The sequence below is a fragment of the Poecilia formosa genome, unplaced genomic scaffold, assembly GCF_000485575.1.
Source record: "Poecilia formosa unplaced genomic scaffold, Poecilia_formosa-5.1.2 Scaffold453, whole genome shotgun sequence".
In the NCBI taxonomy this organism is placed as follows: domain Eukaryota; kingdom Metazoa; phylum Chordata; class Actinopteri; order Cyprinodontiformes; family Poeciliidae; genus Poecilia; species Poecilia formosa.
Window position 1 is genome coordinate 116,857 of NW_006800392.1, and position 14,828 is coordinate 131,684.

Genomic DNA, 14,828 nt, shown 5'->3' on the forward strand with positions numbered 1-14,828 from the left:
CTCAGCTTTGGTTTCTAGGGAACACTCTGAAACTCAGCTTTGGTTTCTAGGGAACACTCTGAAACTCAGCTTTGGTTGCTAGGGAACACTCTGAAACTCAGCTTTGGTTGCTAGGTGACGCAGTGCCTGCATTCCGCAGGTTTTTGAAACGGTCTATTTTCCAGACACCAAAAAAACATGAACTTCTTGCAAAAGAAATGGCTGGATGTTGCTGTTGCTTAAGTTTTTTAGAAGCAGTTGAAACCCAAATGCTTCTCACCTGTTGAGTTAAACTGATCTCACAGGTAAATACTCCATTTTTTTCAAAATGTGCTCTAGACTGTTCAAGCTTTATTTTTAATATAAAAAAATCCTTTATTAATGCACATCTGCAGTGTTTTATTTCACTAAAGCTATAAAATCAAATTTAGTGTTTGTATTTTTCTTCAATTAAAACCATCTTTACACTATTTTACAGTAAATTGTGAATAAGTGCAATACATTAAAACTTTAATATTTTCTGGAAAAACTAGTGAAAGCATTAAATCAAAGAACATTTTCTGTCCTAAAACAGGCAAAAACATCCAGTCGTACATTTTGAAGTTTAGGAGTAAAATGTGTGTGAATAAGCCAAGAGAACGGAAAGAATAATGCCTTAGAAATACAGAGAAAAAAAGATTTAGCATAATAACCATAAGAGCCAACAGCTGCATAATTAAATGTATAAAATATAATGCACTATCTAGACCCAGAATTATCTTCTTAACATTCCTCCACAAAGATTTCTGGACCAGACCGACTAAGAATTATGTTATTAGGTGAAAAACTGGTACATTGTTTTCATTTAATTAAAGTAAAAATGGTTTTAAAAATAAAAAATGTGTTTTCTTTATTTTATATTACAATCATGCATTGATTTATTTTGCACATTGCAAAAAAACTATGAATATACTGAAGTTGCAAGGCAACAAAATATGAAAACATTTTGTGTTGTTGATAAATGGCCCAAACTGAACAGATTCATTCATGCTAAGTGTTTTGTGGAGGTGAATTAGACTGCTGGTACGTGAAGAAAATAATCTTTCATCTAATGTTGGATCCACAGAGATGAAAACAAAGGAACATTATGAGGATTTTTGCCTCAATGCCTCTCACACGGTGGTTTGGCCATTATATTGAAGGCTGTTTATGAAAATAGGAGATGCTGAATGTTTTGCCTGCGACTTGAAAGAGTTTCAGACGTGAGTTGGAGCTTGAATGTGTTTTATGATGGATTTGTTTTGTTTTAAAAACAGAAACTTTGAAAAATAAGAATAGAGCCAGGTTGTCACCGTCAGTTAGCAAAGCTAGCTTTAGCGCAGAAGAATTAGCTGCTAAACTAGTTAATGAAAAACTTAAAGAAAATTTTTAGTTTCTACAAATGGTTGCAAATGTGATTTTAGTGGTTAAATGTTTCACTAAAACATGAAGCTCTAAATCAATACGTTTTTTGATTTTCTTGTATTTTTTTTAAATCTAAAACTGTTACTGAATTTGCCAACAATTAGCCTCCCAAGCTAGCTTTAGCTTTTATTCATCTATTGCCAGCAGCTAGCTAAACAGTTTCGCCAAATTAATCAATCTGTGGCAAGTTTGAGTTAGTTTTTAGTCATTTAACCATTAGTTCACCTAATTCTGTCACTGAATTTGGAGATCTGTACTGAGGTATTTTGTCCTCAAATCATATTTAGTTTGGTTAACTAACTCTCACTGGTTTTATTCAGTTACTCTGTATGAGGTCTTAGTTGCTGTATTTTTTCAGGCAGACTGAACTTTCATTTTAACTAGACTTAAGTTTTGAGTTATAAAACTTTTGATTCTGGAGGTTCAGCGAAGGAATTAGCTTCAACATGTGATGAGAAGATGCTACTAATAATTTAAAACACCAAATACAGCATTATGCATCGATATGCAGAAGCTAACATTTACATCGTTCCTTATTTCTGCTGCTGTGTGTCCAGCCAATCAGCAGCAAAGAAAATAAATGCTGCTTCTGGATTGGCTGCGTTGCATGTAGCATTGAGTATAGATGTCTTAGCTTCCCAAGCTACATTGTTTACCAAAATTATACATACATTTTACTATAAACTGGTTAAGTATTTGGAGTTATGCTCCACTAATACTTCACTTTCACAACATTAATTGTTTTCATCCTTTCAAGTTCAGAGACATTTCCAGACGTTTTGGTGTTGTGGGGTTTGTTGTGCATCTGCAGACCAGCTGTGTGAGGAAAATCCTCAAACTGTTGTTTCTCTCCGTCTTTCACTCTGAGCCGTTACTGTATGCGAGTAATAATGGCACCAATAGAAAAACGGTTAAAACATTAGATTCTTCTCAGTTCCACGAAAACCCAGATTTTCATTAAACTCGTTTTGATCAAACTCATTTGGATTTTAATTAGACTGGATGTTAATTAGGGGTTGAATACAATCAGCTCGACTCGCTCAAACCAGTTAAACACAGATGTGTGTTTATGGTTCGGAGTGCGTTCACTGTAAGCGTTGTTGTACCCCAAAAAAACGTTCCTACAACCACCGTTTGTCGCCGCAGGCAGCAGAGGATCAATACGAGGCCCAAGCAACCAAATATTTAATCCTACATTCATATCAGAGCGACTGACAAGAAGAGAACTCAATCACACGCAGTCAGCAGGACGGACAGCAGAATGTGTATTAATATTGATGAGCGCGCTCGTCCTTAGAGTTTATAGTTTATTCATCAAAGCCAGAAACCAACTGGATGTATAAGAAGAAAAGCAGCAGGAAATCATCAATGCATATTTTTACAGTCAAAACTCTTCAGATAACAGAAACCCCTGTTGCTCCTCATCCTCTGCTACAACACACATCGACCTCATTTATATGTTAGAAAACCAAAACCAAAGATTAAAACATAAACTTCAGCAAAAAAGTTGACTTTTTCCAGTGGTTGGGAGTTTAATGCAAAGGTGGAGCTTTACAGAGACACATTTAGACTGCTCTCATGATAAATTCATATTAATGAAGTTACAAAACAAACTGTCCATCGTGTCAGGAGTTTTATTTTGCACAGTTTTCTTCAGTTTGTTCAATAAATTTCAATTTATTTGTGTTTGTAGGGATTTAATTACTGTGGTATTTAGTGCCTGTCATACAGTTACGTAAAAAAGTACTAGCTGATGTCGTCACTTTTATCGTGATCACAACAGCAACGAAAAAAATATGGTGACGAAGCTTTACGTCCGTATCGCCGGCTCCTAGTTTGATGTGAACAAATTTTAATGTTAGATAGAAATAATGCGTGATTTCACTCGTTATCCTAACCCTGGGAGTGATGATTTCACTCGTCACTCGTTACATCCAGGCCTGGTTACAAAAAAATGAAGAATCAGAACCTTTTTGATGACACGAAAAATATCTGAAAGAGCAAAAAATCTGAGAAAATTAATGAACGGATGAGAAAGTCTAGAAAGGGTTAGAAAACCATTCGTCATATTTTGGGACTCTGTTAAAATCAAGCAATTTTAAAGGGGCAGTATCGTGTAAAATCAACTTTTTAAAGCTTTATATTAAGTTTTAATGTTCCTCCCTCATCAGACACAAACCTTGAGTCTTTCATCATTCTTAAATCTCCATGGCAACAATTTAGCGTTGCAAAACACCTGGGTGGACCTAGCTCCGCCTTTGAGGCGCAGCTCCTCCCCCTTTCGGCTCCTTCAGACTAGCCAGCAGCAATCAGCAAACACCTGATGGAGCTGCTGAGCTCGTTACAGCAACTGCAGCTCAGAGCAACGCTGGTAAAAACGTTGGAGCCATGTTGGGATGATTTCCTGAAGGCGGAGCTTCAGAGAGAGCAGGAGTTCTTAAAGAGACGGAGGCCCAATTTCAAGGCATTAATTACAAAGTCATATGCGATACATATGGTAACACAGTTACTTGTTTGTGTTATAAAATGGCTCTCTGTGCCTGGAAACTCATAACTCATAATTGTAAAGCTCGGCTCAGACTGCAGCCACATCAGCTGACGGGTAGCAGAATGAGCGTCTGTGTTGATTTTAGGAGTTTTAATGCTAACCAGGACAGTTATGAATAATTCCCCTCTCAATTTGTTTATAATGTTTATTTATAAACAGCTTAGCCGTTTTAAAGTGAAAGGTGTCTCTTCAGAAACGTCCCAGAGGGAAATGGGAACAAAAATGGAAATGCTGAGTGAAATGTAAACAGGCTGGAAGTCTTTTAACTGCTTGTGAATGTTTTTTAACAGCCAAGGTGAGCGGAAGCGGACGGCGACAGCGCGTGTTCGTGCCGGCTGTGACAGTTTACACCTACAGATACGCTGCTGCGAAAAACTAATTGCTCAATTACAGATTTATTCAGAAGGTTTTTAACAGACAAAAATAACCCGGTTGCAGTTTTCACACGATTTAATTTTTGAGCTAAAAAAGTCCAGAACAACTCGACTCCATGTGCAAAAGTAAGTGACCCCTAAACCTGATAACTGGGTGTCCCTCCACCGGCACAGACCGACGTCAACATGTCTTTAACGTCACTGAGAGACATTTTCTCCATTTTCTTTACTGAACAGTTTAATTTAGCCACAGTGGAGCACGAGGCACAGCCTTTCAGTTTGATGTATGTCCATACTTTGACTAGACCTTCATTTTGATCACGGATCTTAAGGAGTTTCCGGTGTCTCAGTTTTTACGTCTGGTTTCTTTAGGAAGCAGAAAGATCCGAGTGAGCGTGAAAACATCTCATGTTTAGTAACTGATGAAATGAGCCTGCAGATGTGAAACCTTTAGCAGCGACGCTAGTTAACCGTTTCTCCCTTTCACTATCTGAACTGGATGAACTTTCCTATAATTATTTGAACTAAATCTCCACTTTGCTTCATGTTTCCAGCCATCTCTCTTCTGCAGCAACTTTCAAAGCTGCTTTGATGAATGAACATCATAAAAAATACACACTGCAAATAAACAGCATATGGCCTGATTCTGAGTCTTTACGCAGAGACGGGACTTTGACTGGGATCGGCAACAAACGTCCGAAGAATAAAGCCTTGTGTGATTTAAAGCCAGGAGAAGAAGGAGAAGCTCATTAAACTCCACAGATAACAGCCTGTTTAACTGTTCCTAAAGCCTTGGACACATCTGACAGAAACACAGAAAGCTGCTCTCGCTCTTCCTCCGCAGCCATAATGTTCTTAGCAGAAACAGTTTCAGTATTTATTGGACTATAAACCTGAGAGCTGCAAATAAAGGCTTCATTTAACCTCCGAAATAAAAGAGACACAACAAAACATCAACAGTTGCGTCTGATTTGAGCCTGGATTTAGTGTGACGCAGAAAAGGAGGAACACACTGAATTAATGCAGGTACGATGCTAATTAGCACCACTAGGCACTTAGTCATATTCATAAAACTAGAATATTTTCTTGAACAATAATTGCCATTTTTATCACTACATTGGTTCAAATATAGCTTTTGTTATTTCACAATAACAAAAATCATTGTATTCTAGTATATACTTACATAATGAATTATGTATCATCATTCATTGATTATCTAAAGCAATTCTTTCATTCAATGTTGCATTATTGAAGTCCATGTACACAATTTTAAATTTCTACAACTGTAGCTAAATTATGCATATAATAGGTACTTAATTATTTAAAAATGCTTTTAACTGGTTAATAGTTCAAACATTAAATACACCTTAACATGCTTTAATATGACCAGTAGAAGCAGTCATGGCGCTACCATTGAAGAAAACATCCACACTATTCCTTATTTCCATTCTCACACTACAGCCAATCAGGAGCTAGGAAAATAAATGCCACTTCTGGATTGGCTGCTTTGCAAACACCAGCCAATAGCGTGTCAAGTAGCGTTGGCCCAAGGTATTTCAGCTTCTGAAATGGTACTTTCTTTCAAACATTTGAAATAATTCTACAACTAATTTGGAGAAAAATCTACAAATAGGCAGGAATCAACTATAACACCAAACTAGCATTATTTATTTCCATTCCTCAGTTGCCTATAGTCGCTAAAAAGCATCAAACCCAAAATTAAACGAAAGATTGAGTATATATGTATATATGTTATTGCACAATCTACACCAGGGTTAAGACTATTTACTGAGTTTATCAGCCAAACTTGAGCTCTGGCCAGTTCTGCGTAGTTCACACTCTGACCACTAGATGGTATCAAAGCCCCTCTAACCGCGTCCTTAGAATGAGAGGAATTGGCATCAGCCAGAGTTTGTGAGATTCATACATCACCTTGGCTGCATTCACAACCAAACAGACGTCACTCGTCCATAAGAGGTTTGACAAAGGAAATGCGCTTCTGAACGCAGCTCAAAACGTTGCTGTTTGTTTACCAAAGGGCGGGCGAACGCTCTGGGATCACCGAGCGAGTTTCTGACTCAAAGAGAGGAAAACCAGCAAAGCCTGAAACAGACGGCTTCAATTCAACAGCCAACCGAGACACAAAGGGCTCAGATGAAAAGACGACAGAGGAAAGGAAAGTTCCAGCGAGAAGCCGAGCGGGACGGAGCGACTGTAAACTGCCTCACGGGAAGAAAAAAGGAAAGAAGAAGGAGGAGGAGTGAGCAACAGGTAAAGAGGTCTGCTGAAGTATTAATGGAGGAGAAAGTGGGTCGATAAAACGCAGAAGAGAATAAACTCCAAAGATTGTCAAGGATGTGAATAAAACATCATGGGAATAAAATATGAATGATGCATAAATGATAGAAAAGTAGTAAAGGAGGTGAGGAAAAGTGGGCAAAGGGGGAAATGCGTGATTGCAAATTAACAAATTTAGTGCTGAATGCGTCACAAAAGATCATCCTGAAACAGCTGATGAGTCATGAATTTACGTCACCAACACCTTCCTGCATGTTTCACTCAGAAGAAACGAAGCTTCAACTGGTTTTGGGACAAATTATTGCTTGAAGGTTTGATAATAATCTGTTAATATTTCCTAAGAGTTATCTTTTAATCCCTAAAGATTTCATTCACATGCTAAAAATGATTATTTACCACATTAGATATACGAGCAGGCATTTATTTTCTAAGACAGAAAGAGATGAAAACTGTTCATGTTGATTTTCTGCTTTCCAGTCTTGGTAATGACTATTATACATCACACTAAGTCATGAACAGATTGTTATCAGACATTAACATCCCATAATAATCCACCAATGTCACTGGTTAATAATCAAACTCATCATTTCGCAGCTCGTCGCTAACAAACCGGCTTCCTTTCATTTCCGTAACGTCGGATAAAACTGGAGACTCAGAGAAGTCCAGCCTGAAATCTCTGATTTTTATGAGTCTAAAACTCAAGCTGAGAAATTTATATTTACAGAACAAAAGTTTGGTTAAAAACCAACTTTTAATCACTGCTGATGAAACTTAATGACGCTTAGAGCTGAAGACTCCGGGTGTAAAACCCTGAAGACAGGAGTGAGAGCAGATTAACAGATATTTAACTGGATAAAGGTCTATTGCTTAAGTTAAAGTCAGTTAAAGCTTTTGTTAAGTTATCTTTTTCTAATTTGCAGGGATTGAGAATTTAAATTGTGATTGTTTTCATTTTTGAACGATTGTAAAAACCCTGAATTTATCAGCTTCATTGTTTCAAGGCAGGAAAATAAATTTCCATGTACAAAACTCACCATCTGATGATTAAAAACACTCTAATGGACCATTTGTGTTGGACTTTGTTGCTACCTGAGGTTGTTTCTGACTTCCTCTCCGTACAGGAAGTGCTCCTGGGTGACGGTGATGTAATGGGTTGGCAGCTGCTCTGATTGGTTCTTGCTGATGGTGACGACAGGGTAGCCCATTTGTAGAGTCCATCTGTCCATCATCTCCCCGATGTCAATGTCCCGCCCTTCTGAGCGCATGGCCTTTAGACAGAAACAAATGCAGCGAGCTGGTGAAGGTGCAGAGCCTGATTGGAGGAAGACGAGTGACCTTCAGGTAAATTAGGTGTCTAATTGGCTGCCTGTTAATCAAAGATTTTCAGTATATAAAAAAACAAATCAATGGTGATCACATTAAAAGCTTCTTGTTGAGAAAACAACTCACTCTGGTTACCAAGGTAACAAACTTTCTCCATCTCATCAAGTCTTGGCGAGCATCGGCCTGGCCTTTGCTAGAATTACTAAATAATTACCAACTTCAGTGAGTCAGCCTGCTCTCCTCTCCTGCTGAGGCTAATGTGCCCTAAAGCCTCAAGTCCAAATAAAGAAAAGAAAAATGGCTTAAAACCAAACAAACAGACGTACCTGAGTTAGTTTACTCCAAAGGTCGTCTCTGGCTGCGTTGCTGTACATGTGACTCAGGAGATAATCCTGAAACAAAGACACAGAGACGTATGATGGCAACGTCTCCAAGACGTTTCACACATCTAACTGCTGTTACGACGTCCTTCCTGGACGAAACTGGACCAGAACCACTTCCTCAGAGATTTCAGAGATGCTCACCAGTCGTTGAGAGGAAGGCCTCTCCATTATGTAAGGGGCAAGTCAAAAATAATTCTCCAGTCGAGTCTTTCAGGGATAAGTCAAAGTCTAGAGGCTTTTAGGTAATTCCTTAGTGGGATTTGAAGTTAGACCAAGTCCAGCTTCAAGTATTTGGAGGGCAAGTCCAAGTCATGACTCAAGTGTTTGAAACAAGCGTCAAGTTTTTCAGGGACAAATGCAAGTTAAGTCTCAACAGCATGTTATTCTCAAGGCCTTGAGACACAAGCTGAAGACAAATCTCAGGGGCCTGAGGGTCAATTCCTTATCCTTTCCCAACAAGGAAGTGTCAGAAGTTGACAAGGGTCTTTGAGTCCTTGAGGTGCAAAACCAAGTCAAATCTAATGAGGGGCAAGTCCATGTGAATTCACGAGTCTTTGAGGAGCAACTCCAGGTCAGGTCTAGATCCTGTGAGGGATCTAGACCTGAATTGGAGATCTAAGTTCTAGTCAAGACTCAAGTCTTTTGGGGACAAGTCCAAGGTCAGTTTTACAGCTTTGAGTCAAGTTCAAGACCAATCTAAAGTCTCTGAGAGACAATTCCATGTCGTCTCCTAATTCTTTATGGGGCAAGTCCAACTCAACTCCTGAGTCCTTGAGAATCAAACCTAAGAATAATCTCAACTGTTAAGACGAGTTCAACTCTCTGATGATCAATTTTAAGTGAATCACTATAACAACAGACCCAACAATGTGCTTGATAAACTGCATCAGTGTAAGATGAAAATACAGACCTGGGCAGTTTGTCACATTTAACTGTTATATGTTCATCTTTTATTCTTTAGCAGTAATGCTTATGTTTTATTATATAGCAATTTTATATGTAAATTACCCATATTTTTTATTTTATCCCAGTTTTTCAATTATCCTTTATTCTAATACCATATTTACACATTAGGGAAAAAATGTGCTTAAAGGAAAAGGTGTTGAATTTTTTATGTTGTACCAGGCAACACCTTTTATATTTTCAACCTTTGAAAATGTAATCTTTAAAGTTTATTTATAAATTTTACAGAAAATATTTGGAAAAAGAGCTAATTTAGGCCTTTAAATTTATTTCTCACATTACTACACTAGTCTACAACTAATTATTTTTATTTATGCCTATCCTGATAAAACACACAGGGAATTATGTTTAAATTCCCTCATTTTTTGTTGGTTACATCACAAAAACCTGATGTAAATACATAAATATAAATAAAGATCTGACTAACACCTTTCAAGGTATAAAGGGATTTTAACCAACATTTCTGCAAAGACCAGTATGAGCAACAGTTGAACCAGATTAATTTTTTTCTTTGGCTAATCCAAAACTTTTAAGTTTAAATGATGAGTCCCAACGAACTAAAGCAAAACTACAACAGCAGATTAATTTTCTTACTCCAGGCAGCAGAGGAACTTTAAAGTCCTGGGAGGATTCCTAATTTACTTCTTCCTCATCTGTGTTTTTTCCCAGATGATCAAAGTTGGCTCTTGCTCGGCTGTCACCGCTGCTGCTATATTCCAGGACATCTTCATGCAGCTGACGCCTCCCAAACAAGTCTCTGCTGTGAAGCTGTGAGCGAGTTAAAGTCACAAGCAGCAGAGCTCATTTATTTTGACTTCACTGTTGGAGGAAATCTGCTTTGTTCACCGTCTGCAGGCTCTTCCACTGAGCTGAGAGAGAAACAAAGAGCTGCCAGTTTTAATAATCTCCCACTCATTGCTTGGATTTGTACAACACAACCAAAACAAGGAGCCTCTCATTTCTGCCGCATCAAAATGAACTGTGAACAAAGCAGTTAGTGAATGAAATCAGCTGAACAGAACATGCTAGCGGTTACAGCACCCTCTACTGGCCAGATGGGGGTAAATCCACGCACAAAGAGTGCCAGGTTTTTCCACAACTGTCCTGTTGGGGGCAGCAGAGCGTCTATTCCCGATTGTACGTTGACGAATGTTGTCGCCTAGCAACCATGAAAGCGCTAAACTACTAGCAAGCTAGTAATAATGGAGTTTAAAATCTCACTGATGATTTTCTGTCACTCATTTAATCCTTTTTAGTAAAAATATTTAAAAACAAAAGCCTGGCAACACAACCGCCTTGGAGGGATGAAGGCCCTGAATTTGGACACAAACTCCGCCCACATCAAAGATCCTCAGAAGAGCAAGATGCACGTCTCCTGGAGAATTTTCAGTCGAATAGCGCTTACAACAAACTGGTGGGACAAAATGTTGATTGCTGTCAAAAAACAACTTCAGTAAGGCTCTAACATAAAGGCTGGGTTCAGATAATTAAAAATTTTCCTTTGAACAAAAAAACTATTCGAACCAAAGAAAAATAAATAAAAACACAGTTTGGGCAACAACTTATTTACTTATTTTTAAATAACTAAGTAAAGAAACTCTGAACCCTGAAACTTAAGACTGAATGTTTTATATGATGAATGTAACTTTTGTGGTAAAGCCAACATGTGACACATTTTACTGTATATTACATTTTGTTAACTAAAATCCTCTATGCCGTCTGGGAATCAAAGAGCTCTAATTTCAGCTAATTAATATAAATATCAACAATATTATCTGACATTTTTATCACAATATTTCATGTCACTGTTGTGATAACAGGAACCGTTTATTTTAGGTAACTGTATCGCTGTGCAGCCCCACAAACAAACACAGGTTTTGAAAAACTTCCTCCCAATCCTGACATAAAGGTCAAGTTTTGATTTTAATAAATTTATCATGGCATGGATCGTTACCTTCGTTACCTGATCTCCGGTTATCAGAAGATGATGAACGGATGAGAATATCCGCAGCTCTCCTGTGTTATTTGAAAGAAAGTGTAAATGCTAACAGGTATCTGAGAGGATTCCCACATTTCTGGCGGACAGTGAAAAGCTTTTAGATCGGAAACATGTCAGAACAGAAGAGTTTAATTTTTAATCTGGGTGGCCGGGCGCGCCTGGCGGAGGTCGGGAGTTTTAGGAGCTTCTGGCTGATGAACAAGCGGCAGGATGCGAGCTTTGTGTTTCTCTCTCGTCCTCACGGCAGAGCTTAGCGAAGTGAGAGGTTTGGATGAGTTCATGATCCCACAGACAGGCAGGCAGGAAGTGGCAGGGCAGAACCGGGACCGGTGGGGCTCGATAAGCGGATCAGAACCCAGATGAGGTGGTACCAGCTCGCTGTGTGTAAGTGAGTTTGACTCCGACACCTTTACTGACAGGAACAGATGTACACAGCGCAGCGCCGGTCCAACACAAACAGATCTAAACAAGCAGCCGGTGATAAATATGGGCTGCAGGAATCTCATTAGGAGAATCTGCAGCTTCGTGGCGGAGCAGTTACAGCCTCACAGTCTGTTAATGAGGTCTTGTTTTCCTTTCTGAAGGATCTCTGTCAACACAGCAAACACTTCAGCTGCCACTTTCCTGCGTCTGCAGACGGCTCCTCAGAGCATCGACACATCCATGCTGCCAATTAAAGCTCTGAGTGTGTAAATCATATGTAAAGGTTAGGAAATAAAGATAGGGATGTATGTCAGAACAGAAGAATGTTGTATGTTTTCCTCCGTTTTGTGTCTTTTGAATAGATCTGATGATGTTTTGCGTATTTTTTGTGCTTTTTGGGTGATTTTGGTGTCATTTTTAAAGAACTTTTCAACCATTTTGCACCAATTTTTCCACTTTTCAAGTAAAGATCTTATTTTTCCAGCCTCCATTTCTCAAGTATAAGTGGAACAATGCAGTGAAGCAGAGTGGGTCAAACTCCATGTTACATTAGTTAGACTTTTATGCCTTTTCTTCCTTAATTAATGAAATCATCCCTGGAAAATTGTATTTAATATTCACCCTGGTTCTGATGATCTGAAATATTTATAAAATAATTCTGTTCGGTCCACAAACTGTCTTTAATTCATTCTGTGACCTAAATTTAAAGGTTGTTTTCTGTGTGGGTCCCCCACAAACTGAACCGCGCCGTAAAAAGCCTCCGTTGTTTGTTTTTATTGTCTTATTGCATTTGCATCACCTTTTATAGACTCAGGAGCTTCATGGCTGGGAATCAGCAGCGTTTATATCTAACCTGGTTTCCTGAAAGTTCTGGGTCACCTAAATTCTGCCGGAGAATCAGGACGCAGCATTTATTGTGTGCAGATGAACAAAGCATTTTTAGTTTATTTAGAGCAAATAAAAACAAGCAACAGCCTTCAGGGAGCATTAAATAATATTTTACAGAATTTCTCTGTGATCTGAGTCCAGTTTTATGGATTAAAAAAAATTTCTGGCAGTAAAATAAATTTAAGCGTAGCGGCTGGCCTCCATCTTATTGGCCGGAGTTCGTCTGTAATGAAGTGAGCTGATGCACAAATGAGACTCCAGGGTCTCCAGCTCCGGCTGCTGTGGCTGAGCTTCCTTTGGATTTTTATCTGCTGGAAAATCAAACTTCTGTAAAAGTTATTTCTGTCACTAAACTCCTCCCAGCTTCCTCTTTGATCCAGCGGCTGATTCTGTCTTTGAACTCAGTAAAGAAAATAGAAACATCATCCAGGAATGTGATGTTTTTACTGAGGATTTACTTATTAATGTGTGGCTGCTGCAGAATCAGCAGCTGATTTTCAGAGCCTTTCAGGGTTTTTTGAGATATTTGAATTATTCTTTTTTTGTTTGTTTTATCCAGAAAGACAAAAACAAAGAAAGAGAGAGAGAGAGAAAGGAAAAAAAGTGTTTTTTCTTTGGAAGGGAAGGTGAATCATAAAAACATGCAGAGTTTTTGCTTTGTTCTTTAAAAACTGAGTTTTCATGGATGCAGAGCAGAGAGAGAAGCAGGAAGTTCAAACCATGTGTGATGATCATCATCCCCTACTCCAGCATCTTTCTAACCAGACACACTCAAAGTGGAGCAGCGAAAACAAACCAGAGCTGATGTTACCTCTGTGTGAAACTAATTCAGACACAGAACTGATTGTTGTGTCATAAAAAAGATGAATTTTAATTCAGAAGGTGATTCCTAAAAGGAATAAGTGGGAGCAGAGTAAAACCATTTTCCAGACTGATGGGAATGTTTTCACCCTGCGGTTGGCAGTCTGGACCAGCGAAGCCTCGTCTTTCAGACTAAAACCCACCATGTCCTCCTTCAATCTGCTTTCAAAAAGAGGGAGAAACATCTAAAAGAGCTTTAACTCAAACCAAAGAGCTTTTTACACAAACTGCATCCGCAGCTCAACCCTACAATTACCATAAGCTCTTAAGGGTAAGAGTGTTTCTAAAATATGGCTTATTGCCGTCTCTGCTCAGATCGTCTGTCTGAAACCTTCAACTCGACTCGCTGACAAATCTCTTAAGAACACTTCAAAGCCAGCGACCGGCTGTCGGTTCCAACGTTAAAACCTCTAGGAACAGATCTGCACTCACGTTCAGCCCCTTCTGGAACAGCGGCTGCCCCATCACGTTCGCCAGCATCCGGATCAGCGCCGCCCCCTGCAGACAGCGCACAGGAACAGCAGGGAGAGTCAATGAGCAGAGCTAGCATTAGCTTAGCATCACACCTCACCAACCGGACCAGACTCTCTGGGCAACCGGACTGGAGTGGGGTTAAAGCAGCGTGAACAGGTCTGGGCGACTTGCAGCCCGTTTCCTGTTTTCAGAGCGTCATCAACATCCGATTCATTTGGTTTGGATTTTTCTGTGTTTGACGTCTGGATTCAACACGTTCAGAATCTGAACAACTACATAAAAAACTTGTTTCTGCTTTTATTGGGGCTGGTTTCCATCAAACCATCTCTGGAACTCGGTCCAAACGGTTTCACTGAACCAGAACTTCCTGGTTTTGATCTGATGAGAAGTTAGTTGATGCTGAAGTTCTGCAGAACAGTTGGAATCGCTGGTCTACCTTCTTGTAGGCGATCCAGTCGAAGACGCGGTCGATGTCCGTCGCCTGCTCCACTTCCTGGGAGATGGGATGGGAGGAGCCGAGTCCGTCCAGCAGCATCACCTCGTGGAGAACGTCGGTCAGGAATCGCTGCTTCTCCTGGAAACACAACGGAGAACCGAGACGGTTCCTACTGGGAGCGACGGAGAGAAACGGGCTGGATGAGCCTGAACGAAACCGAAACCAAACAAACTGTCCGAAAGCTCCAGCATCATATTTCCTGTATGCTGCGTCACCCTGCTGCTGCGTCACCTTGCTGCTGCGCCACCTTCCTGCTGCGCCACCCTTTTGCTGCGTCACCCATTTGCTGCGTCACCCTTTTGCTGCGTCACCCATTTGCTGCGTCACCCTTTTGCTGCGTCACCTTTCTGCTGCGTCACCCTTCTGCTGCGTCGCC

At 39.6% G+C, this 14,828-nt stretch overlaps 1 protein-coding gene across 1 annotated transcript in view; it reads right to left on the reverse strand.

The window, feature by feature from the left end:
• Positions 1-14,828, reverse strand: part of LOC103155878 (thyrotropin-releasing hormone-degrading ectoenzyme) — a 155,014-nt gene that overhangs the window by 33,737 nt on the left and 106,449 nt on the right. Inside the window, exons 7-10 of the mRNA XM_007577763.2 lie at positions 14,393-14,530; positions 13,915-13,980; positions 8,292-8,357; positions 7,732-7,910 (exon numbers count right to left, since the gene is read on the reverse strand). Coding sequence (XP_007577825.1) covers positions 7,732-7,910; positions 8,292-8,357; positions 13,915-13,980; positions 14,393-14,530 — 449 coding nt within the window. The remainder of the gene's footprint in view (positions 1-7,731; positions 7,911-8,291; positions 8,358-13,914; positions 13,981-14,392; positions 14,531-14,828) is intronic.